General features: G+C 39.5%; 1 protein-coding gene across 3 annotated transcripts in view; it reads left to right on the top strand.

The window, feature by feature from the left end:
• mphosph8 (M-phase phosphoprotein 8) overlaps positions 1–26,286 on the top strand; it is a 28,370-nt gene extending 2,084 nt beyond the window's left edge. Inside the window, exons 2-14 of one of the 3 annotated variants that reach the window (XM_026144358.1) lie at positions 1,130–1,291; positions 1,932–2,945; positions 3,132–3,228; positions 5,021–5,269; positions 5,401–5,523; positions 5,845–5,933; positions 17,814–17,954; positions 18,125–18,211; positions 18,401–18,555; positions 18,768–18,919; positions 20,386–20,510; positions 20,911–20,994; positions 22,659–26,286. In XM_026144358.1, coding sequence (XP_026000143.1) covers positions 1,130–1,291; positions 1,932–2,945; positions 3,132–3,228; positions 5,021–5,269; positions 5,401–5,523; positions 5,845–5,933; positions 17,814–17,954; positions 18,125–18,211; positions 18,401–18,555; positions 18,768–18,919; positions 20,386–20,510; positions 20,911–20,994; positions 22,659–22,700 — 2,520 coding nt within the window. In that variant the 3' untranslated portion in view covers positions 22,701–26,286. The other 2 variants (XM_026144356.1, XM_026144357.1) reach the window with 2 other exon arrangements.
• The last annotated feature ends 967 nt before the right edge of the window (positions 26,287–27,253 follow it).

Here is a 27,253-nt window from a genome sequence, read left to right as displayed (position 1 = left end):
CAGACTTGAAATAGCCGAAATACCTTCACACTACGGAACTTCTATGGCTCTTCCGTTCGACAATCTCTCCGGCGTTGGAACCATCATCTGTTTTCTCTTCGGTCACGCTCTCAGTTGATTTTTCTCTAGTCGGCACACTCATTTCCTCCATTACGCGCTGGCTGCTTCCCAAACAAACACACGTGCGGCTTGGCACTTGTGCTGTACGTAACAAGTCACGCGACGTGACGCTGCGGCTGTGATTGGTTCGGCTCTGCGCTACTTAATTTAGATTGGCTGACCCTTTTTTTTTTTTTTTTTTAAGAGGACGAGAGCGGCGAGGTCTATCGCGATAGCTTAATTTCTCTATCGAGTAAAAGTTATATCGCGATACATATCGTTATCGTTCTATCGCCCAGCTCTACTGACCAGTTGAGCTCATGAATCAAATTCTGTGATGTGCACATTGATTGTTGAGGTAGAATGGGAGGTAATACTATCTCTACTAAGATATTTTCAACACCTTGCTTTTTACACTTTTTGCCGTTGGTCTTTGGGAACTCTGGAGTCTCTCTGGGCTGTACCACCTGCGAAGTAAACACATGCACAGGAAGTTAAGCTGTGGTCCTTCTGAGCAGTGCGGAGTGCCCAGTGGGAGCTTCTGCACCTTTTAGATGCTTTAACTTCATATGTGTACAGTCTGATGCAGCGCTGTCAACATCTCCCTGGAAAGATTGAAAATATTCACACTCTCCTCTGCTTTTTACAGGATTTTGCATCTCTCTTGCTCACGTTCAGTCACTCTTAATACACAAAAGTCAGCTGTGAAACTAACAGTTTTTTACAACTCTTACACTTTTTGTTTTGCACACTTTCTTTCAGCAAGTTCTCACTGCAACTTTAAATGTTTTGCCTGTGTCTCCTCAGTAAACCTTTTGATATTAGAACTTTAAAGACAGACAGCATCATTCAAAATACCATAATTAACACTAACTAACTAACAGGGCCTGTCAGCCGTGTTTGCTTGTCTCAGCTGTCATGTGGAAGTCTTCTGTTTTCTATAGATCCTGTTGGCTCGTGATCTCACTGTCAGGTCAGGTCAGTGGGGCAGGTCATGCTAAGCGCTACATCTTCGCTTTCTTGTTCTCAGGGTGAAGTGCTGTACAGAGTTCGCTGGAAGAACTACTGCTCTGACGATGACACATGGGAACCAGAGGCCCATTTGGAAGACTGTCGCGAAGTCCTCTTGGCTTTTAAGAAGTCACAGGCTGAAGCTAAGGCCAAGAAAGAGGCAGAAACCAAGAAATGTGTGGTAAGTCTGATCTTTCAAGCAATGAGGCATGGGCATTATTTACAGGGGAATGAGGCATTGTAACCACCGCCAACACATCAAGCAGCAAATAAAAGTTTTTGCACGCCCCTACTATGTGGGACTTGGTTGGTCTTGGTGCACAGATGTAGCTTTACGCATGTTGAACCCAAAGTTACGCTCTTGGGTTTAGGTATAGTGTTTATGAAGCGCCATAAACGCTATACCTAAAGTTATCGATCTGTCTTCTGTGTCCGGGCCGGGTGAGGTTTCCCGTGTTGGTATAGTTATTCTTTTAAATGTTGCAAGAAAACATCTTTGTTTCTAAGCCAGAAGCAAACTGCCTGTAACTTTGGCTTTAAAGCCTTTTTAATATAAGTAATCTGATCTTTCCTTTCTTGATTATAGAACTAATGCACAACAGATGAACTTAAAACAAATTTTGTCTGTTATTAAGATTATTATCGATGTTATTTTCCCACCTGTCTGGACATCGTTTTGAAAATGAAGGGGCAAAATGTTGTTGGCAGTATTATTGACCTCTAATTACTTATGACAAACTATTATAGAGCCTTAAGTCAGAAGGTCAAAAAGTAATATCTATTACCAAAATGTGATATTTCCCCTCCCGTTCTCTCTTTAGAAACCTCTGCCTCCAAAGAGTGACGTGTTTGATGCTGACTCGGAAAGTGACAGCGACAAAGACCGACCAACGGAGGCACCTGTCAAGAAGAAAAAGAAGAAGAAAGTCCGGGAAGAGGAGGAGGAGGAGGAAGAATCGCATCTTAAGGAAAAAAGGAAAAAGAAGAAGGACAAGCGGAAAGAAGAGTTTAGGCCCCTACCGGCACCAGAAACCGATGAGGAAGAAGGCAGAGCCCCAACCCCAAGCTCTCCACCCAAGGAGAGAAAGACTGAATCAAAAAAACGTGTGGTTGAATCGGAAGAGGATGACCCTGTTCCCTCCAAGAAACACAGGAAGGAAAGAGGAAAAGAGGGAGGGAAGCATAAAAAAGAAAAGGGCGACGATGGGAGGAAAAAGAAGGGGAAGAAAGAGAGGAAGATCGAAACCTCTGAAGACGAGGCCGCTGCTCCGCTGGAAGATGACGTGAGCGAAGGCCCGTCAGAGTCCCAAATGGACGATTCCGCATCAACTGAGACTTTAACAAAATCGGTGGAAAAAGCCAGTTTGGACGACAAGTCCAGACAAAAAAAGGGGAAGTGGGAAGTAAAGCTGCAGGGTATAAAGGACCTTATCCACGACAAAAAGAACAAAAAGACAGATTCTGCTCAGAAAGAAAGCAGCCTCCAAAAACTGAAGAGTCATAGCTCTAAAGCAAAAGAGGATACTGCGCTACAATCAGACTCCAGTGACAACTCCACCCTACATAAGAAAGCAAAGAGCAAAGGGCAGGAGAGCGCGTCTGCACCACCCAAAGTCCCATCTACATCGTCCTCGTCGTCCTCGTCCTCTGTTACAGCTGTTGGTGTCACCAAGAGTAAGGAGGAGGAAGTTACCAAGGACGAGATATTGGGACAGAAGGACACCACAGGTTCAACTAACCTTTTCGAAAAGTTCCTGTTAAACTGCGAGGCCAAGGATCGCGCCCCCCGCAGGAATCAACCCACCACAGAGAAGAGCAGCAGCAAACCCACAAAGGTGTATACTTTATTTCTATTTTAACTTTGTCATCCAGTATTTCATAAATGGAACCAAAAAACACAACGTGATCTTTCAGATGATGTTCTTTGCTATTTTAAACAGGATATGCAGCTCAGAGGTTTTCCTCTAAAAAATGCAGCGTGTTAACAGTTTGTTGTTGTTGTGTTTTGTCCCAACACTTAGGTATTGGGAAAAATTGAGAAGATTCCCAAAACAACCAAAGAGTCTCCTGTTCAGAAACAAGAGCCGGAGAAGACGGAGAGGCCCAAGCAATCAGATGGTATGCATGAAACTTGAACTTGAATCAGATTAACACAATGTGGCTTCAGACCAATCCCGCTGGGCATAAAGGACCTTATCCATGACAGGAAAAAATACTAGTTGCTATACGGTCTCCAAAAATTGACCTTAAAGGGCCAAGGAGGTTACTGCCCTACAATAAAACTCTAATAACAGCTCTGTCTTCCAGAGGCCTGTGAGGGTTTAACCCAAATAGATGGTTAATTTTTATACCAGGGTATAAAATACCACCATATACCAATCAGTCAGTTCTCCAGAAAACTGTGTCACCATTCCTGCGAGATCGCTGAGACCCCAGTGCACGGATAGTAATCATAGTCTAAAACTTTGTAAGAGCACCTAAAGCGTTTGTCTTTCTGGAATAAAAACTGTAATCTGTCAGATTCTCCCACAGCTGTGATACTCTGTTAAGTTACAAAGTCAGCATTTTTGCTAGCTTTTTTTTTCTCCTGCCTTCAAATAAGCTAAACTTTATCAATATAGTAGCTCCAGTCTTTTCAGGTCTTTGTGACCAAAGCACCTTCAAACAGCGCTTTTAACACTAAACTGCTCCCTTCAAACACACCTCTTATTTATCTACAGCAGCTGTGTTGCTTTCAGTCTCTATTCTGTGTCTCACCTCTTGATATTTTCTAATATTATGTTTTTATCCTTCCTTTGTAAAACCAGCCGCTCTGCTATCAGCAGGCTAATTCGATGCTTGTCATTGGTCCTGTGGTGCCAGCAGCTTCACTTTTATGTGAACATGCTTATAGCCATATTGGGAATCCCCATCGAGTTGATAAGCATCTTCGAGTGAATTCTTAGTGGGATTGCTGATCTTTCTGTTAGTGAAGCCAGATGAGGAAAATAGATCCTGAATATGTTAAACTTGCTTCATAGTACATGCCCCAGATGAGAGCAGATCACAGAAATGTAAACCTAGAGCTCTAATAGACTATGGTGTGTGAAAACAAAGTCTACATGTCTTTGCATCTTTAACCCCTTCCTGCCCGAGTGTTTTATGCCAGGGTGTAGTTTGCCTTTTAATGAACACAAAGAACTGTGCTGTATAAATGGTTATCATAGAAAAAGGGTTTAAATTAGCAGCATTTTGTTATTAAAAAGTATCATCCAGCACCTCCTTGTATTGTAAAAAGATTTAAAGTAAATGTAACAGATTGCTGCATGTCAGGAGCATAACGTGCAGCATTAGAAACGTCTTTTCTTTAAAATCAGATGTGTTGGTCAAATATTTGATCTGTCAAACAATCAAAAGTTATTATTTTATTTATTATTGTGTATTTTATATAGTTCGTCTGCTGACCAGCTCTAATTCAGAAGACAAAATGTGTCAGGAATGTGTGTCGCAGTGATTGACAGGAATCTCAGGACTTGGTGACGATCAGAGTAATCACAAATAGCTTAAAAATAGCTATGTTTAGCTCATTCATTATTAGTATTTTTAATTAAACGTGACAGACTGTAGTTCTTTGTTAGCAAACTTGCATAAAACCAGGAACTGCAACAAGAGCATTTGAGTGTGTGTACACAAACGCGCACACTCTCCATGTTTGCACGTTTTTATTCTTTAAATTGACATGTATGGGCTTCCCTGAGATTTCAAACCTTTTTTTCTTCTATTCCAACATATGGCCAGGTTTATAAGTGAGTATTAGGTCTACTCCTAATAGGAACAATAAAAGAACAAGCTGTTTTTTTTTGATGTCTTAGATTTTTATGACACGTTGTTCAAAAAGTATTTTTATCTTGTCTGCCACCCTCAATGTCAGTTTCGCGACCAGTTCAGAGTTATGGCTTCAGCCTGGACACCGAGGAGCGGGAAGAGGAATCTGTGGCGAAATCGAAGCCTGGAGATGATACCCGGGAGCGTAGGGATAAGACAGATGAACCACAGCGGCAAAGCTGGGAGCGGAGAACCCCTTCTGATGACAGGAGAAAGAAAAGGGAGGACAGTGAGCCTAGACTCTTTATGGCATGTGATGATACCCAGGACCCACCAGAGGGCACTGACAAATCTGGTATGTTTCTGATTGGCTAAACAAATGCCTCCAAATATGACATTCACACTTCACTTGTCAAATGCATTGATTTTAGATTTATTTTCTGAGTGAAATCCCAGTTGATGATCTCTGCATTGTGTGTTTTACAGACAAGGGCCAGGCCACTTTGAGTCTAGGAATGGACCTTAATCTGGACTGGATGACTCTGGATGATTTCCAGAAACATCTTAACGGAGAGGATGAGATCTTGTCAGGTCCACCATTGTCACCAAGTGAGTGTTTCCTGATGACTATCTTGGTATTTAGAAGACTTTTGCTTTTAGTTGCAACAAGCCATGAGAAAACCACAACTTGTTTACCATCCAAATTATTCGTTCTGAGTGCAGTTTACCAAAAACATGGAGAAAAACGGTTTTATGTCCGTGACTGTAATAAAAAGAATTCTGTGTCCACAGTAGGTCACATCATTTTTAAGGAGGATCTATGAGATTTGAATAAATAGGCATTTAAAAGAAAGAAAAATTAAATGAGCGTGAGATCTTTAAATGTCCACTTTCTCTAAACTTCATTTGTTCCTCACCTGTTTTTGCCAGATGAGTTGCGAGATGCTGTAAAAAGTGGAGATTACATGGCTGTAAAACTGGCACTTAATTCCAAAGAGGACTACAATCTGGACCAAGAGGTATGTTCTAATAAACATTACCCAGCTGTCTGTTTTATTTCCTCGCTAGTTTCTGCCCTACTTCAATATATTTTTGATTTTTATATATCTCAAGACTCTGAGCACTCAAATCTAAGACACAAACACATTTTAAAGAATTCCACAGCTTGCACCTTGGTTGGCCCCAAGAGTGAGTGTGTGCGTGTGTGTTTTGAAGGGATTGCATTGTTATTAAAAATATATATGAATTCAGTTGGTGACTATGGTCTATCACGCTATGTCTGTCACATATGACACTTATAGACATTAATATTTTCCCCTATAGTTCCCCCAGTTACAAATGCATAATTAGCATTGCATCAGAATTACATTTGGTTTTACGAAAGAAGAACCATTGTTTTAAATAAATGGAAAATGGAAAACATTAGGCATAACCATCGTTAAAAGCATATTTGACACTTTAAACAGTGTTTAACATATAAACTAATATTAGCTTTGTTGAGCAGTCTTTACCCTTCTTACAAAAATATCAAAAAGATGTTTATTATGACATAAAACTGCTACTTATAAACTAACAATTTTCCCTCTCTGTTACAATAATGAGTTTGTATCCGATATTTCAAATGTTTTAGTAAATCAGCAGTAAAAGAAAATATTGTTGAGAAAACGTGAAAAAAATAGCTTATCCCAACGCGTCTGAAGCATCCTAATGAGACAACTATACGTCGCTTATAGATGGAAGAACAATTTTGTTTTTCGTGTTGTGCTCCAAGTAATCTTTTCTTCAAGATGCGCATCCAAAGACTTTACTTTTTACTGTCCACCAATGATCCAACTCCTTGAGATGTTTTCTTGAACTCCAAGCACCTTCTGCAACAAAGCCAGGTAAGGATGTGGTCTCAAAAGCTGTTAAACATAAATATGACTTGTTAGAAATGCTAGTGTAATACTATAAAGTATAATATAAAAGTTTTCTTATATAGCAGAGCCTACACTGTTGTAATTAGTAGGGTTTTAAAGCTGAATTATACTTGTGTAGCTTTGAGTTACAGAGCCATGTTATGTACTTTCAGACTGAACTACAGTATTACAGTAGAAAGAATATGGCAGAGGTGGATGTGATTAAATTAACTCTTATTCCTGGGTATTTTCAGCAAGTTCAGGAGCATTTTTATTTAATTTACCATCTTAATTCAAGGCTCAGTAGGACAGAGAGCCATTATAAGTGTATATAAATTATTGTTATTGTTAATGAAGTTGTATTTTATGTGGTTAAAATCTCGATGCATGCAATCCTATCTACCACCACCCTGCACTATTTTGAATTCTAAAATGGATCTTTAAATTTGTGCTAACTTAGACCTAACAGTCATTAATTGCTATGTAAATTGTAATGTGTGCACCTTAGAGACTGTGATATCATTTTACATTGCAGTGAACAAGCCAGTGATTGAAGACACTGAAGACATGAAGCGCTTGGACAAGATGAACTCTTTGAATCAGGTACATAATGTATGCTTTCAGAATATGTATCATTGTCATTACCATAACACAATATGCACAGCATGCACCTGTAGCCACCGTTTATTACATTTTCTTTTAAATCAAACATTTGAAAGCATAAATGACAAAATTCACAGTGACTGTTATTATGTGAATGGCTGGACATGGTATTAACATATTTTACATGAAGCCATGATGTGTTATATTACGAGTGAGCTCTGTAAAAATACTGGTATGCCCAGCAAAAATTTATCTTTAATTATTTGTTTATTCCAAACCAGGGATGTAGGTCTAGTGTCAGTGCACATTCTGTTTTCTTCATGTAGCATTTCATCAAACACCCCATTACTACATATACTTGGTTAGATATTTATGATGTCGAAACGCTGCTTGATCCAATAAAGCCATTAACTATACTTGAATGGGTCACATGTGGTTTTTGTACGTGAGACTTGAGGTGTCAGGAGGGAGTTTTGTTACTAAACCTTGGGCCATCATATTGACTCGTTTGAATGGGCCTGGATCTTGGTTGGGGGCATTGCCGTGGTGCTGATGTGCTAAAACAGGAGTAAAAAAAATATATATGAATGATTAAAAAAATGTCAGAACCATTTATCTACCAAAATTAAAAACAAATTTAAGCATCCCCTTCTACATTTTTTCCAAGAGTCTGTGTTTCAAATTTACCAAAATTATTCATGGGATCTGATTTGGCTCTGAGTCTTACATATACTTGTTCTTTTACAGGCGAGTACTATTGGTGAGAAGAAGTCATTTGAAGGAGAGAGGAACTTGATTGAAGAGAGAAGTTCGAGTGATGCTCTTAGATTGACTTCTAACACTGAAAGTGCAAGAAACGAAGCAGGCACTGCAAAAGAAAATATCCCACAAGATTTGGATGATCAAAAAAATGATAAGGATATTACTGAATCAGAAAACGCAGCATTCGGTTCACCTACCAAGCAGAAAAGTCGAGGAAAGGAAGACCAAAAGGATGGAGAAGACAACGAGACGTCAGATGACACAATGGGTGGTTTGTCAAGTAAAATTAGTTTGAATTTTGATCATTCGGATCAAGTGCTGTCAAATAAACAAAACCCCCTAAAGCAAACAAATGACTCAGGCGACGAGCCAGGAGATGTAGGGGGAGGTATTACAGATATGGTTCTATCTGCATCAAGTACGAAAGAAATGGTTAAAAGATTACGGCGCTGCACAAAAACTGTGGAAAAGAGAGAACCAACAAGATCAAGTCTAAGGACTTGTAAGAAATTGCATCAAATGACACCTTGCGTATTGGATGAAGAGAAGAAAGAGTCATGCAAGAAACACTTCTGTTTATACTGCAAAATGGCTTTCGCTCAACTTGCAAAGCATTTGGAAAGGAAACATGCGGAGGAAACGGATGTTGCCCATGCAATACACTTTCCAAAAGGCTCCAAAGTCAGACAGACATTGCTTGATCAAATTCGCAATAGAGGAGATTATGAACATAATTGCCAAGTTCTTAAAAGTGGCGAGGGGGAAATTGTGACCAAGAAACAGGTCAAGAAACCCAGCATATCAGTTCGTGACTTCTTACCTTGTCAACATTGTTTTGCATTTTATCGCAAAACTGATTTATGGAGACACGAAAGGTCATGTAAAGCTAGAAAAGGAGACGATAAATCTACTGAGAAAACAAAAAGAACGAGAGGTCACAGTGCTGCCTCCCGGCTGCTTCCAATGTCAGAGTTCTTAACTGGAGGCTGTGAGGAAATCATCCACATCATGCATCAAGATGACATCTCGAGGCATATCAGAAACGACCCGCTTATTTGTAAATATGGCAATGCATTGTCTGTTAAATATGAGCATGACAAGTCTCAGTTTGCTTACATTGCACAAAAAATGAGGGAACTGGGTAGATTTGTGCTTGCCGTAAATGAGCTGGACAGGAGTGTAAAGTACTTGCATGAAATATGTCTGCCATCCCGATTTGAATTAGCTGTTCAAGGGGTCAAAAGGATTAGTGGATTTGACCCCAGTTCCAGTAAGTTTAAAAGCATTTCCCTTGTCACGAAGATTGGATACTCTTTGAAACGAGCTGCAGAAATTGCATTTGGTGAGAGTCGCATGACGGAGGACAGTGAATCAGAAAGCGAAGTGAAAAAATTCATACAACTTCTTGATACAAAATGGAATGAGTGTTTTTCTCGCAAAACACTTGCCTCCTCTCTAAAGCAAGAAGTCAAAAAAGTGGAAGTGGACAAATCAACTGTGACAGAAGACTTGATGAAACTTCACAGGTTTATCACAGAGGAAGGAGACGAAACAAGAAAGGAGCTGAAAGAAAGTCCTAGTTTGTCAACGTGGAAAAAGCTCAGTGAAGCAACTTTAGCTGATGTCTGTCTGTTCAACAGAGGAAGGGTAGGAAATATTGGTAGACTGCTTTTGCAAACTTACATTCAGAGAAAGAGCAAAGGAATATTTGTGCCCTCTGCAGATCAAATAAGGAAAAGCACAAAATTGGAGCTAGAACTTGGTTCCGCTTTGACCAGGTTGGAATTAGAAGGTCAGTATGGAAGGAACATGCTGGTTCTTTTAACAGAACGCATGGTTTTGTCTATTGACTTGCTTGTTGAAAATAGAGAACGAGCGGGTGTGTCAAAAACAAACCCATACCTTTTTGCACGGACTGAAGGTCCATCCTTCATCCGAGCGTTGGATTGTTTCCGACGGGTTGCAATGGAATGTGGAGTTAAAAACCCAGAAGCACTTCTTTCCTCGTCATTAAGAGAGCAAATTGCCAGCTCCTGGCAGTTAATGAGCCTTAATGAATATGAACTGGATCAAGTGGCCAACTTGTTGGGAAAGAGCAGCCAGGAGTGTTACAGACTCTTAAAAAACGCATCCCAGCTAGAAGAAGTGAGCAAACAGCTGCTCAAGATGGATCGAACGCTGCCATCACTTCCAGACAGCAGTGCAAAAGATGGTAAGTACCTTTTTGTTCTATCAAAATATAGCTGATAGCTGCTCTCTGAGTCAATTTACTTTGTTCTTGACCTTTGTACAGGGTGGGCCATTTATATGGATACACCGTAATAACATGGGAATGGTTGCTGATATTAAAGTCCTGTTTGTGGCACATTAGTATATGTGAGGGGGCAAACTCCTCAAGATGGGTGGTGACCATGGTGGCCATTTAGAAGTCGGCCATCTTGGATACAACTTTTGTTTTTTCAATAGGAAGAGGGCCATGTGACTAGGGATGGGTATCGTTTAGGTTTTATCCGATACCGGTGCCAAATCGGTACTTTTGAAACGGTGCCGGTGCTTAAACGGTGCTCGAACCGGTGCTTAAAGAATGGAGAACACAAAATTGGTCCAAAAACCTCTCATGTTCAGCTGTTTGTTTTTTTGTAAAAAGATAACAATGTTAGCCTTTTCTGCAGCTATGGGGCATATATGGTATCACTCTTGGCTGGAAGCAGTGCTTAAACAATGGAAAAAAAACACAAACTTTGTCCAAAAACCTCTCATGTTCAGCTGTTTCCCACTTTTTCTTTGGTCATTTTAGCCTTTTTGTCCAGGGTGAAGGGAGTATCTGCCATCAAACAAGAGGGCAGCCGCATGTAGCTATGATGATGTTTGCTAGTTCACCTTACATGCATTAATGTAATAACGTGGTTAGCCTACTCAACGTAAATTACACTTGAACAACATTAAGCTACTCACGCAGAGAAGAACGGCTGCTGCTGCCATCATCATCCTCATCATTTCTGCTACACTGGTAGGGCTAGGGGCCAGGACTCTATTCTTCGGGTTTTTGGGGGATGTTGCTCCGGGTCCGATAACTGGCAACCCACCCAACGTGCACAGTGTGAGGTCTCGCAGCAAGCTATCAAATACGGCGCATTTCTCGGCTTTTAAAAAAAAACGCTATGCGTCGCCAGGTGTTTCATCGGATTTGAGGTGCTACCTCCTTTGACAGTATCACAGTATCAGCTTAAAGCACTTGTTGCAGGCTGCTGAGTTTGCATATTTTGCTGTGAAGTACAGCCAGACTTTTGACCGCTTCGCCTTGGACATTTTTAATCTGTAGCTCTGCTCTAACTGAACGTACGTACCTGGCCCCGCCTACTATCCTGGGAAACGTAAAATGATTGGCTAGAAGTGTATCACAGCTCAGGAAAAAAAAGCACCGAAATGTGCGCTGCTTTTTGGTCTGGTTACTACCGTTTATGTCAGAACCGGTGCCATGATGGCACCGGACACCGGTACCCATCCCTACATGTGACACATCAAACTTATTGGTAATGTCACAAGAAAAACAATGGTGTGCTTGGTTTATACGTAACTTTATTCTTTCATGAGTTATTTACAAGTTTCTGACCACTTATAAAATGTGTTCAATGTGCTGCCCATTGTGTTGGATTGTCATTGCAACCCTCTTCTCCCACTCTTCACACACTGATAGCAACACCGCAGGAGAAATGCCAGCACAGGCATCCAGTATCTGTAGTTTCAGGTGCTGCACATCTCGTATCTTCACACCATAGACAATTGCCTTCAGATGACCCCAAAGATAAAAGTCTAAGGGGGTCAGATCGGGAGACCTTGGGGGCCATTCAACTGGCCCACGACGACCAATCCCCTTTCCAGGAAACTGTTCATCTAGGAATGCTCGGACCTGGCACCCATAATGTGGTGGTGCACCATCTTGCTGGAAGAACTCAGGGAACGTGCCAGCTTCAGTGCATAAAGAGGGAAACACATGTAGCAATTTCAAATATCCAGTGGCCTTGAGGTTTCCATTGATGAAGAATGGACCCACTATCGTTGTACCCCATATACCACACCAAACCATCTCTTTTGTTGTTCCAACAGTCTTGGAGGGATCCATTCACTGTGGGTTAGTGTCAGACCAATAGCGGTGGTTTTGTTTGTTAACTTCACCATTCACGAAACTTGGCAAGCAGTTTGCTAACTGTAGCATGGAAGATGGGTGGTCTCGTAGGGTGTCTTGCATTGAAATCTGCTGCAATGACCTGGTTACTGCGTTCACCAGATATCAACACAGTTTCGATCCGCTCCTCACGTGTTAACCTCTTCGACATGTCAATGGCTGTGAACAAAGAGAAACTTGTAAACAACTCATGAAAGAATAAAGTTACGTTGAAACCAAGCACACCATTGTTTTTCTTGTGACATTACCAATACGTTTGATGTGTCACATGGCCCTCTTCCTATTGAAAAAACAAAAGTTGTATCCAAGATGGCCGACTTCTAAATGGCCACCATGGTCACCACCCATCTTGAGGAGTTTGCCCCCTCACATATACTAATGTGCCACAAACAAGACTTTAATATCAGCAACCATTCCCATGTTATTACAGTGTATCCATATAAATGGCCCACCCTGTACTCTATTACAAGGTCTTGATCAGAAAATTTACCAGGTTCAATAAAGCAAAAGCAAAAAAATTAAAACTGCATTCTAAATTGGATAAAGATTTTATCTCTTGCGTAGCAGTGATTCTCAATATTTGTCATTTTAGGAACTGCACAGAAGCCTGCTTTAAAAAGAAGACCTTGGAGTGAGAATGAGCAGGCTGCAGTGAAACGTTACTTGAGTGAATTTATCACAAGGATGAAGGTTCCGGGCAAAAAGGAGTGCAATGCTTGCATAGCTGCTGAGCCAGATCTCGGAGGAAGATCTTGGACAGACGTTAAAAACTATGTACACAACACACTACAGACAATGCGTAGGAGAAATAACATACAGAAGTCTGAGGGGAACCTTAATGTTTTGAATCCAAAGAGATCAAAAGCTGGAGTCCAAACCACAAAGACAACTTTGGAAGACACAAGCACTGTGTGTACTATGACAACAGTCGACCCAGATAACTTGAGAGAAAGTTCAAATTGTTGCATGACAATGCCGCTGCCGCCACCAGCAACCAACTTGGGAGATGCATCACCATTCTGCCAAGAGATTACTTCAAGTTACGCATCCTTGTGCTCATCTAGTACAGATATGGTCCATACAAGTCAACCATTGATTTCTACTTTCACACCATTGAATGCTACTGATACGCAAGTTGTTCCTACATTTACTCCACACAACACTACAAATGCCCTAATGCCTCCTCCATACACTTCAGAAAACAGCAGAATTATGCCATTGTCTCCTTCATATACACAGAATGCTACAAACATGCCACCTCCGTCTGTGTATGTACCACAGGACACTACAACGTCACAAATGATTCCTTCGTTTACCTCCCTTAATACTCCAAGTACCTCAATGGTTCCTACATTCACACAGTTAAATACTGTAAGTTCTCCAATGGTCAATCCATTCTCAACACTTAATGATGGAAGTAGGCCTATTATGTCTTCGTTTACACCTCTAAACCATTCAAGTTCACCACCTTACCCCTTAAGCCCATCGAGGGGCCCTGCAGCTGCACAGGTTGTCCCAACAATCCACGGACCCAGTCTTTCTGACAGAAGTCCGGTGGTATCTGAAAATGCGCCTATGTCTTCTGCAGGAAAACAAATCAATCCAGCTGTCAAGCCTCAAAAAAGAAACAAAAGGTTGTGGAGTGAGGAAGAACAGGCAGCAGTGAGGCGACAGCTTGGAGACTTCTCTAAGCTAGTAAAAGTGCCGGGCAAAAAGGACTGCGATGCGTGTTTAGCTGCTGAACCTGCCTTAAGCAGCAGAACATGGAGGGAGGTCAAATATTTTGTACATAATTCTATTCAGTCACTCAAAAGAAGAGGTCATACTGTTGCATCCAAACAAAGTGGAGGACAAGATCCAGAGACTCATAATTCAAACTCTGAGTGGGATGGTCCTGTTTATCTGTCCCTGTAAACGTTATTTGACATGCAGTATAACCACACGTTATCAGCAAGGTCTTAGATGTGAGAGGGACATCACTTTACCTCAATTTGTATAAGGTATAAAAATGAAACTGATGGAAATTAGTGTAACATACCATCGTAGCCACAAGACATTTATAGGCAGCCCTTTTATTCTTCAAATTAAAGACCCCAGAGTATCCCGGATCACGTTCAAGTATAAATTAAGCAATCAATTGCACAAATATACACTAAATGGGTGGAATTAGGGATGTTTGTACTGTAGCTTTGGCTTACGAGAAAATAAGCTTAGAATGCATATACTATCTAACACTGTCAGGTTGTCTCTAGGAAATATTCTAATTGAGTTTTGTGATCGTTTAGCAGACTTGAACCTCATTTTTGCCTGTAATGTTTCACTAGTGAAATCATTTTTGGGTGACAAGTAGTGCCACCCAAATATGCTTTCCCACACTGTAGTTGTAAAAATGATAACACCAAGAGTTGTTTGGAAATCCCACCTCCACTGTGGACAGGGCAGCCCATTTTAGAGCAAAGATGGCCTCTGGGCATTTACAGGGGGATTTTTACTTGTCTTTGACATGTACTTTATGCATCCGTCTTACTGCCTGTATCAATTTTAGTAGCATTTTTTAATGTGTTTTGGTGATTAGAAATCAAAAGCCTACCAGCAACCTTTGCAGTGAAACCGTCCAGCGTGATAGATTTACTTTGCCGTTTACCCAAACAAGCCCAGGTGTACTATATTCCTGCTTTAGCCAGTAGCATATATTGTAGATAGCTTGCAGCAGTAATAATATACCTTCCTTGCTGATAATAGAGAATTAGGAGCTGTGTGTATCTATAGCTGAAATATCAAAAGCACTTTCTTTCTTTAAAGATCCACTTAATACTTATCTATTATTATACTTTGTTATCTTTATCTTTAACAATCTGCCTAAAAGGTGTGTTGTATTTTTGTATACCCATACAGTGACTGTGTATAGCATTTTAGCATTTAATTGTATTTAGTGTACTCTAATTTTAGTTAAAATACACTACATTTGACTCATTTACATTACTTTATAGTATGTTTTTATTTTCTAGATGTTTATAACATTAATATCCAGTTGCCAAGAACAAATTGCCTTATGGCTGGGTTGCTGTCGTTCCCACTGGCTTCCACTTTGTCATAATACCTGCAGAAGCAGCATGCCTAGGTGCTCGTTTTTGCACACCTGTGGCCATGGAAGTGATTGGAATATTTGGATGGGTAACTGAATACTTTTGGCAATATACTGTATGCATAATTGTCTAGCAGACATTAGACAGAGGATGAGGATGTTCGTTTCTGTTTACGGTTTCTAAGTATATTTCGCATTTCATTTTAAGGAGGAATTTGTGGCTTGGTTAGTTCAGCCCAGAGTGATGGATACAGGTTTGGAGACTGACTAAACAAAGTGATCACATTTTAGTTAAAAAATGAGTGAAGCACTTCCTCACGTTCAGTGTGTTGCTTCTTTCAGACTGGACATTCAACAAGAGTTGTGGTGTTGATGATCTGTTATTTAGGTCAGTCAACTTTGTAGATGCCATAGTCAGGACATTTGCAAAGAAAATGTAATCTTGAGTCATTTTTACCAGTAAATATTCAAAGACTGGACAGCATTGCTGCTTTCATTCACATTTAAAAGCTTTTCTGTTAAGATCAATAGTAGCTGTAGTGAACCTGTTTTTAAGAAACCAGCGTTCGCCCTTTCATACCAAAGCTATTAGTGTTGGACACACATAAGACTGACTGCAATAGATTACACAGCCAGGTTAGATAGCACATTGCCATGTGATTTTCATCACGTCTTTCCTGTGTTGTTGCCGCCTTGTTAAAAAGGGTACATCTGTGTTACAGTGTATACCAGTAGTTACATATACAGCTGTATTTGGAAGATGAATCTGTGAATGGTATTGATGGTAATGATACAAATGATTGTTCAGGCACTACCATTGTTGTTTAATGTTGCAAAACTAATGTTTTTCCCTGCGTAGAAGTTACATTGTTTTTATTGCTGTTGTATAAGCACTTTATGTATTAGTCTTCATGTTGCCTTCAGTTAATACTTCATATCAAAAATCTGCTTGTACAATAAAATGCTTCTTGGCTTAAAATTTTAAAACTGGTGACAAGTGTTAAATGATTTCCCTTGATTTCCCGTTTGTTGGGTGAAGGTTTGCAGCTGTATTGATTTGATAAACCTGACTATTTTATACTCATGCTAACAGTAAAATTATACTTGGTCACATATTTTGATGTTTAAAGTGGCCGTGCAAACATGTTACACATGTTCAATATCTGAAATCGATATGTCAGCAAAGTAACTATTGCTAAACAGCATTAAAATAGCTGAAACTCCAGGAAATCTCAAGGTGCATGCATTTGTCATAAACCACATAATAAAATGCTGATTTGATGATAAAATTACCAAAAAAAAAACAATGTCAGAACAAGTAAGCCTCACAAGCCAGTTACACTTGTACACATTTCAGTGCCTGACTTTAGGTCGTTGTAGATGTGTGTGGTTGTAGCAGCAGACGAACCCAGATATGGGTCAAAAGAATCTATACTCTGTGCAAAAGTAATGGTATAAAAATGCAAAACATTTCATCGCCCAAAGCAGTGCGATGACAAGTCGACGTATTCCTAGAATCTCAAGGCTACTTTGGTAAACAGGCTGTATTAAGTGTTTTCTAAATACATTTTTTTATAGTAAATATTGATTATTATTGTTGTCATGCAGATATGTAAATGTAGTATTTTTTTTATTGTTTAGTTTTTTAATATTGAGACTATATAAGTACATAAAAAAAAAAAAAAAAATCTATTTCTAACCCATATTTTTGTGGAGATGTTCAAGTAAATATATCACAACGTAATACTATATTAGCTTCAGTTTTGCACAAGGAGGTATTGATATTAAACTTGCAAACTGATAAGCAGGTTATTAATCATCTTCAAAAGCTGCCTGTTGAGCAGTTAGTCTTCTGTAAGTAAAATTGTAAACAATCATATCTATGGTACTTCTCAAGACAGCAAGATAGACATGACCACTGTAACGTCATCCATTGTTTAAGGTGGTCGCGTTAGTCATCAAAAAGAATGCAGGTTTAAGATACAACTGTGTTAGGTTTTGTTTTCAGATTAAGAAAACAAGCCGGTGTTATATACAGTTTGTGGTGTATGGTAAATACCTAACTAAAACTATATTGACTGGCTGCACTGGTTAGTATCTAAATTGGGATTGATAAGTATTTAGCAGGGATATCACCATAACTTTATTATTATACGAATAATGATTTCATTGTGTTTGCAAATGGGGCATTGTACAAGGAGCTTCTCTTCACAGTGTTGTGTACAAATCATGCCCAGAAAACTGCACATGGTAATTCACTTTTTAGGCATTTCTATACAGTGCAATGGACTCCACTGCAGGTCTGTAAAAAGCTTATTGTTTTACAGCCTTTGTTTTAGTTCTGTGTCTATCTGTTTGTGTGCAGGATGGCAGTTGTATGACCCTCACCATGCTGGCAGCAATAGGGGGGCAGGATGACATCCTCAGGTTACTGATTAAAAAGGGGGTGAGAGTGAATAAACGACAGAAGAACGGCACTACAGCCCTGATGCATGCTGCTGAAAAGGTAACTCTATCTTTTATGTAAGTTAATCCTGCAGCCTTTAACTATACTGTGCATACAATTTTAATTCAAATTCTCAGTGAAAGCCAAACCAGTCAAAGACTCTGAAATAAAGGCATCTGCCTCTTTTGTTTTATCTTGTAAACACTTGATTCCCGTTTGTGTCATCCCAGAATTGTTTGACAACTGTTGCAATCCTACTGGAGGCCGGGGCTTATGTAAATGCTCAGACGCTGAGTGGGGAGACGGCGCTGATGAAGGTAACACTAGACAAACACTAACGGTCACTTTGGTTTTAATTAGTGCAAAATTACAGTTTGCATGCAGATTACAAATGGTGCTGTTTCATAGCAGATCAGTCAGAAATTATATATTTACTTTATAGTCCTTACCTGTGGTGTACCAGTATGAGGTTTCTTTAGAGAAGTTCATTACGTCCTTCCTTTTAGGCATGCAAAAGAGGGAACGCTGATGTTGTGCGCCTCCTGCTGGAGTATGGAGCTGACTGCAACATCCTGTCCAAACACCAGAACACAGCTATGTACTTCGCCCAGCAAAGCAAAAACCTGACGGTGTGTGACTTCATCAAGGACCACATCAGCATGTGAGTGCTAACCACATCATCACATCATAGTTTCATCAGTTTGGTGATGTTTTTGGAGACAGCATAGTGTGAATTAATATTTAAAGAGACAAACATTTACTTTGGTTTCTATCCTTAAAAGGAATGTCAGTAAATTTTGTCCTGCACTGTAGTGGTAAAGCCAGTTTTACTACCAAATATATTTGGTTACACAGAACTAATTTATGTTGCAGGCTGTCCAGTGTGGCGGAGGACACCATCCGAGCATACTTTGAGTCTCGTCTGGTGCTGTTGGAGCCCGTCTTCCCTCTGGCCTGCCACAGGCTTTGTGAGGGTCCAGACTTCTCTATGGATTTTACCTTCAAGTCACAGCCTCAACCAGAGGGTAACCCCAAATTTTTACATATTTTTACATTACCTGATATGCAAAAACACCACCTCACTCGAGAGGTGGTGTATTTGCTGTTTTTCTGTTGCCAGACAGATTCATGAATTTTGTTTTTATCATGTCTGGCCATGCTTGGCAAGGATGCTACTCTTTTAGTAGCTTTGTGCTACTGATACATTTTTTACAGACTGCATAAAAGGAGGATAACACTGCAGACATCAGATACTGAGTACTGTTGAAAAGGATGAACGCTACTTACATTAGAATTCTTAATTGATTCATATTATGTACGTTTTAATATACCATTGAGGTGATTTGTTTTAAACATTTTGCTGATTTGAAGTCTTTCCAAGAACATAAATCTAAAAGCTAAAAACCTTTAGGCTGTTGACATTAATAAAATGTTTTGTAAATGACATCCCGAGAGAAAATAAAACTGCCTTTGAACTGTGATGTTTTATACATATTTATTTGAAAAGGTAATTTACAAACGCTCAATTTTAGCTACAAAACACAAGAAAATATCCAAAGATGAGGGAACTGCGGACAGGACAGTTTTACACCTGCAACAGCTTAGATTAATAGGTACTTGAGCAGATGCTACCAATGAACATACATATCTAAATAGGTGTTGTCAAGATAAAAAGATTATTCAGATTTGTATGTCTCTTTCAATCTTTAAAGTGAAACTTCCACAGTTCATATTACATGAAGGCAAAAGTAAATTGACCAGGAGTTGGGGAACTTCGGGCCTCAAGGGCCAGTTTCCTGCAGGTTTTAGATGTGTCCTTGATCCAACACAGCTGATTTAAATGGCTAAATTACCTCCTCAACATTTTTTTGAAGTTCTCCAGAGGCCTGGTAACGAACTAATCATTTGATTCAGGTGTGGTGACCCAGGGTGAGATCTAAACCCTGCAGGACACTGGCTCTTGAGGCCTGGAGTTTCCCACCCCTGGCATAGACCATACAATGCAGTCCAGCAGACATTATGAGGTATTATGAAATAAAGATGTAAATTCATATTTGGAACATTTTCTTTCCATTAGTCTGTAAGAAGACTTGTTATGGAAGCAAATTAGCCCAAACTCCCAAAATTGACCAGTGTGTGCAGTTTTTAGCTGCACTGTCTCACCTTAAACTGTAAACTGAACCTGCTATTCGGCTAGTACAAAGTGTAATGATGGATTGTGTTGCTGTGTGACAAGCACTGGTTATAGTGCAGAATGAAATCATTTGAGGTCATGGTCAAAGGCTAAACATCGTACCTCCTGCACATCACTTGTGTCCGGGCCTTCGTATGAGAACGGTCCGAACATTACCCCGACGTTTTCCAGAGTTGATGTGCAAAAATGGCTTCAAATGTCAACGTCATTAGAACGTTATCCCACTAATGTGTTGGCTATAAATTTCTATTCCAATCGAACCTTTCTGTGAAGTTTTATCATCCCTCCTACTTCCAGGTTCAGGTATCCTCCTCTTCATCTTCCACGCCAACTTCCTGAATGAGATCACAGCCAGGCTATGCGGACCTTGCAGTGTGCACGCCGTGGTGCTCAACGATAAGTTCCAGCTGCCCATTTTCCTGGTTGGTTGAAATGATGATTACACAACAGTTGGTTAAAAACAAAATGTGCCAAGTGATTAATGAAAGATAAAATTGAGAAATTTGATAAACTATAAAACAAATCGACAAAAATAAAACTGAAAAACGATTTTAATCCATCGGAATTTTATTATATTAAATCCTCCTTTGATATCATTCAGAGTGGTCGTTTGTCTATTGTTTACCCTCACTCTCTCTCTTTACAGTGTTTTTCACTATTGCTGCTTTGAGCAAATGAACAAGCAGTTCACAGGAGACCATGCAGACATGTTTAATGTCACTGTGTGGATTCAATGTACTTCACCTCATTAAATCGTTTAAATTTAGGCCACAGTGCTAATTTTTGCTTATTTTTTTCTACTTTTTGCCTTCAACGTTTCAGGATAGTCACTTCATCTACTCTTTCAGCCCGAATCCAGGCGTCAACAAACTCTTCATTCGCCTTGCAGAGGCGCCAGCAGCCAAGGTGACACACACACACACACACACACACACACACAGTGAGACACAAACATATGAAACATCTTAATCAGGCATACAAAGGTCACTGCTTCTAACCAGCCCATTGGGAAATCTGACTAAATGTTTTTGAAACTGAGGAATGCGATTTTATTTTTCATGATTTAAAAGAAGAATAAATAATACCACAAATGGTCATTATTAATGATTTACGTGTAGAACTAGGCATGTCCATTATCTTAAAGGCAACCCAAAGAAATATACAAAGTTGTTTTTTTGTTTTTTTACAGAAACCTTTCAATACAATCTTTGGTTTTTGGCTGCAACATCAATCTAAGTTTAGCCAGCTACCACAAATAACAAAGCTTCTATGTTTGTGTCAGAGTTGATCTTGTCAAGCATCCAGAATCCTGTAACGTTTGCTCTCACGCTCCGATTTTACCGTTTTTAAAAAGACACTGCATGCAGCTGAGTGGGTTTGTCTTTTTCAGTCATGACAGAAGACACTTCATCCTCAAAGATGATACCTGGGCCTGTCTGTGTGCTACTCTCACTGGCATTCAATCCAAACCCAGTTTGTCCCCAGAACATGTATACATTTTTAAAGTGGGTCATCGATATATAGTTTCATTATAAGTAAGTTAATAAATGAACTGGATGCTCTGGGTTTCATTTGTAGTTGTTACTCTCAGTTCATTTCATTGTTTTCTTCAGTCTGTCCTCAGCTATTGTTGACTTCCATATTGATGATCTATCATATCTGCTACAGAATTTCTTAACGTTGGAAAATCTTTTAGTCTAATATAACACACCTAACCACAGGCCCAACCTATTTTTACTCCTGGTTTATGTATAGACCCCCCACACAGCCCTCTGTCCTAGTGTCTAACCGCCAATGCGTCATTTTTGACACAGTTTTACAGGCACGGCTTTCTTCTCCGAAGCAAACTACACAGACAGCTATCTTTAATGTGCAGCCAGGTTTTCAGATCTCTTCTCTGTTTTTTTTTCCTGTATCAGCACCTACATTTTCAATATCGATGACTTGGTTAATTAGTGCAATAGTATCTGCTCATGAGCTCTTGATAATGTGGCTCCCTTATTAACCCCAACTGCCAGTCCTTCCCTTTGAAATGACAATGATATTCCTCCCCATAGCAGAGAGTGTAGAAATGCTGACATAGCCTCGACTACCTTCATAGGAAGGAGTTTCTCTCCACGCTCAACAAAGTTATAAAAGATGTAAGAGCTTCATTAATGAAAACAGGCACAATCTAAGGCTGCATGCCATTGTTAGGGACTGTTTCCTTACTGTTTTATCTTCCTGTGCCCTCACTGTCAGTGGAGAAACGCGTCACTGTAACCTTGCAGTTGCTTTTGATGTGTTTTAGTAGTTTTGGGGCGAAAAAGTAATATCAGACTTTGGAAACGCACACAGTATTTTTCAATAGGATATCCTCACTGCTGGTTTTCATGTTAATAACTCAAATCATCAGCTTTACTTTTTGTATTTGTTCGAGTCAAAAAAAGTAAAACATTTTGCAGCTGAAAACAGGAAACAGTTTGAATTGTTAGTCATCCAATCATAAAGCTGAATTTCTTTTGATATGTAGAGAGGATCCAAAAGTCGAAGCATCTCAGCAGCGTTTCCGTCTGATCTTCTCTCCTCAGGTCAAGCTCCTCATCTGCGCGTACAGAGTGCAGCTGCAGTGACGCGCTCTCTGATGATGTTAATGTCATACCAAGCTTGGACAACACATCATTCCACATGCAGATTCTGAGCAGCAGCTGAGATACTTTACCAAGCACGTTACCCTCTGAGAAGGAAAAAAAAAGTTGTTGTTGTGAGGTGAAATTTAAAGCTGGCTTCCCGAGATGGAAGTGCACATTCTTGACAACTGAAGTTCAGCGATGAGATCTGACTCCAGACCAGGCCCGAGCGCGGTGAGGGCCAACATATGCAGCATAAATGTGAGGATCTTACAGAGACTTGCGTAACCTTTGAGCAGTCCGTCCTTTGTGGGAGGTGCCATCACTACGCAGTTATCGGCGATCGGAAACTGTTACCGGAGGAGCTTTGAAGACGGACGTCAACCTGTGTCGTGCCTTTCTCCAAGTTCCACCTTCTGTCGGGGTGGATCTGTTAGACATGTGTGTTGATTGTGTCTATTCTGGTGAATTTGAAGAATATGAAGAGGGGATTTTCAATCACTGTTTATTTAGGGGGGGGTTTCATGTTTTTAGCATTTTACTTGGACCAATGGAAATCTTTTTCATGCATGTTGTTTTTGGTAACACATTTCTTTATGGATTTTTCTTCATGTTCTAACTCTACCCTTAAATAATATTAACATTTCTGTTCAGTTCTCTTCCCTTAATAATTAACATCTCTTTATTTGTGCTAAGTCTGTGTTGTTTGTTGGTATTTCACTTTAGTAGAGCGGTGTGAGGTTAAACACGGATTCTGGGGAACAGACACAATACATGCATCCATAAATTTTCCATCCACTGGCCCATTGTCTTGTTTACCACTTGTCATTACACTAGTGTGAGGTTGTTTCAAAGTGTGACTTAGAGAGTTTTTAGTGAATGAAGAAGAGTTTTGCCTTCCATGCACAGAGTTGCTGTTTATATTTCCTGCTCTGTACAGACTATATATAATTATATACATATATGCAGTTATAAGGTGTCATGTGATGACCGCTGATGTTTTTGTTCCTTTTTGAGTTAATTTATTTCGTTTGTACAGGAAAACACTCTGGGCTTAAATGTCTCAAACTGCCCGGCTAGTACATTGAAGAACCCCATATTTACCATCTCTATCACTGCTGTGCTGAGCCTACTTACTGCTCCCTTTCAGTCTCCTCAAGCAACCTTCTTTGTTTTTAATCATCTGATATTAAAGGAGCCCAAACTGGAGGATACCAAATCCAAGTATCTGTTATTGACATTCTTCTGCATAAACACACCTAGCTGCGTGATGTTGCCTACAAACCCAGCTCAGGCTAGCAATATGTCTTTAAATTGCAGCAGTGCTGTTTGATTGGATGTCTCCATGCTGCCTTAATGTTCACTTTTTACATTAGTTTGTAGATCTTTGTGGTTCAAGCTGAGTGACTGAAAGTAAAGAAAATATCCAGATTTACATTTTTTTTTTTTTTTATTGTGTTTTAATTCAACACATTGCATATACTGTAATGGTGACTCCACTTACTGCTATTATCTCTCATTCCTATAGGTAACTACCAGTTTTGTGGACTAAGTTAACAATGGTACAAAAAGCATTAGTGGTGATGTTGTAGCTACGAGAGAACAAAAGAGATTTGCTGTATTTGCACTGTAACAGGCTTTGTAAGAAAAGAGGGTTGGCATGGTAACGTCTTAGTAGTGAAACTTACCTTTAAGTTGCATGTTAACATTCATGGTGGCGCGGTGTTGGTGGTGCGGTTAGTGAAGGTTGTGGGTTTGACTGCCGCCTGGGGCGTTCCTGTCTCTCGGATTTTCTCCAGTTGCTCCGGCCTCTTCCCAGAGATATGCATGTTAGGTTAAATGGTGATTCTAAATTTGCTGTAGGTGTGAATGTGAGATGCCTGGTTCTCTCTTTGCCGTGTGAGATACCGGCAACCGCTCGCCTTATGACAGCAGCGATAGGCTCCAGTTCTCCCGGCAATCCTGAACTGGGTAAACAGTTCAGAAAACAGATGTTCACAATCAGCTGCTCATCCCACTGGCTACAGTTTGATCTGCGGTTTTAAAGAAACTTAGGTCTGCTCTGTGTTTCTGTCACTTTATGACCATATACTTGTCAGGTGTAGTGTTTTTTAAATCGCGCTGCATACTTCTGGCTCCTGTGGTGTCACAGCTTTCAGACTCCCTATATTTTTTTAATAGGCATCCAGATGCTTCAAAAATCAAGCGCAGCCTTACAGCAAGCTGACACTCTGTAATAAGATTTCAAATTTGACTACTTTCGCTTTGCTCAGCGCATGCATCCAGTGCATTTCACCTTACGGCATTAAAAGGGAGCAAATCTGAAACCCTGTCTTAAGACACCTGTAGCCTGTTCTTATCTCAGTACAGCGTGAGGAATCGGTACATGGAGTAGGTGTTTTGGTGTCGGATACCAGAGACGAGCACGATACGAAGGAAGACGTGAAACTGGAATATCTGAAAAGCCAAAGACAGATCTAGCTCAGATATCACCGCTGAGGTTTTCTGTTTTACAATTTCAGCTAAACGGTTTGAAATGCATTCTGATGTTTTGTGTTACTTGATATATTTTTTTCCAGCTTCCCACATTGTGATTGGTTTCCACTTATTGCAAATTGGAGTAAAAAAACAAACAGCCTCCATAAACTCGCTTCTGACGTGTAAAGCATCTCAGTGAAGTCCACCATCACTTAAGTTACATAAGGACAAAATACATGTATTGCTATTACTGTGACTGTGACCACTATGATTGTTTGTGAGTCAGTCAGTGTTAGAGCAGAAGTGTTCACTTTAATGTATTACACATTTGTGGTCAGTTTCAGGAGTGCTAAATTACTTTCACATAACAGATGAAAGGAAGGATTCAGACCATTAAAGATGTTTTAAACTACAGCAGTAATGATTAAACCGCAGAGTTGGTTTTTTTTAGTTGTTTCAGAGCAATGGGAAGCTTGTTTTTAATGATGAGAACTGTCTCCTGATTCTGTATAACAGTTTCTCACCGCCTTGTCGGCACCTTCCTTTACCCGTACAGTCGCTTCACTTTGACTTTGACTTTTTTATTTGGCTCTGAATGTTTGCGCAGATAGATGCACTGTTTGTGTGAAAGAGTTCACTGTTGTTTGTAGAGGTGCTGCTTACCTGAGGCCGTCTCTCTGCCCTAAATAAAATGTGTGCATATATTTGCACACACTGCTGGGTTTCATTCATTATATGGAAAGTTTTTTTTTTTATTATTATTATTATTCAGTCTGAAAAATAAGGTTGTTGTACATGATAAGTCATCTGCTTAATACATGTTTTTGCCTAGTTTTTGTACAATATTTAGTATAAAAGCTCCTCTATAAAAGATAAGCAATGTTCTCCTGCCTTTCATACTTCTCTTACTTTTCCATGGACTTGCATTATTTGCACTTTTTTTTTTTTTTGATTCGTCATCTCAATTATGATTTTTATTCATAAGTATTGAGCAGTTGAAGGTATATGGATGATAGAGGTTTGCCATTGGGAGGTATAAACGCATGCAGCTAATATCAGTGCTGTAAAACTAAAACCCAGCATGATTAAACATTTCTACAAATTGATCTAATTCACACTTGATGACAGTTTGTTTGTTTTAGCTCAAATCTGTGTCATTTTTGGTCAGAGACACCTGGAATCTCCACCAAATTCCTTTTTTTTTTTTTTTAAATCCAAGATGGCAGTACATTGAAACAGCACCACTCAGAGGACGGATAGAAAAAAATCCCTGAGAGTTTTAAAAGAAGATGCATGAAGCTAAACCTGTCTTGGAAAGGCAGTCTTTAAACAAAAATATTAAAAACCAAAAAAACAAACATCTGTGTGAAGGAAATTTATTTAGCAAGTAAAAGTTACATTTTCATATTCTACTATGCTACATTCAGACAGAAATACTGTACTTTGTATTTTCCACAATTATCTGATAATTTAGTTAGTGGTTACTTTACAGTTACAGATGTAAAAAATAAATAAAATTACATGCTGAAGATAGCATAGATGATTTTTAAGGCCGATACCAATACCGATATTTGGTGACTTAAAAAATCAAATATTCCAACATACTAGCCAATGTTACTATGATGCCGATTTTTCAGGCAAATTAAACCTAAACCGATTTCCCTAACATTTTTTTTTTTTTTATGTTTCGTTAATTATTTACTAATTTATGATCTGACTGGCTTTGCTCGAATCAGCTAGTTATTGCTTGTGGCATTCCAAACACCTCGCCAATAGGAAAGTTGCAGAGTGCCCTCTGGTGGCCAAACTATGCAACATCAACACATATTTGTTTTAAACAAATAAATAAACAAATAATATGGCTGAAGGGTGTTTTTGCTGTCTCGCTAGACCTTCTACTTTGTCCTGCTACGTATTAATATGATATGCATCATTATGGTTGAGCTGTTGCTCATTTAAATAATGTAGAGTCCTCAACATTTTAATAAATCGAGTAAGATAATTCCAACTAAACAAAATCTAAGAGTATTGTAGTGTAGCAAAGAACAGCTCCCACTTTTAAAGAGACTGAATATTGT

The sequence above is a fragment of the Astatotilapia calliptera genome, chromosome 16, assembly GCF_900246225.1.
Source record: "Astatotilapia calliptera chromosome 16, fAstCal1.2, whole genome shotgun sequence".
Taxonomy (NCBI): domain Eukaryota; kingdom Metazoa; phylum Chordata; class Actinopteri; order Cichliformes; family Cichlidae; genus Astatotilapia; species Astatotilapia calliptera.
Note: the sequence above shows the minus strand (reverse complement) of the source record. Positions and strands in the feature narration are given on the sequence as shown.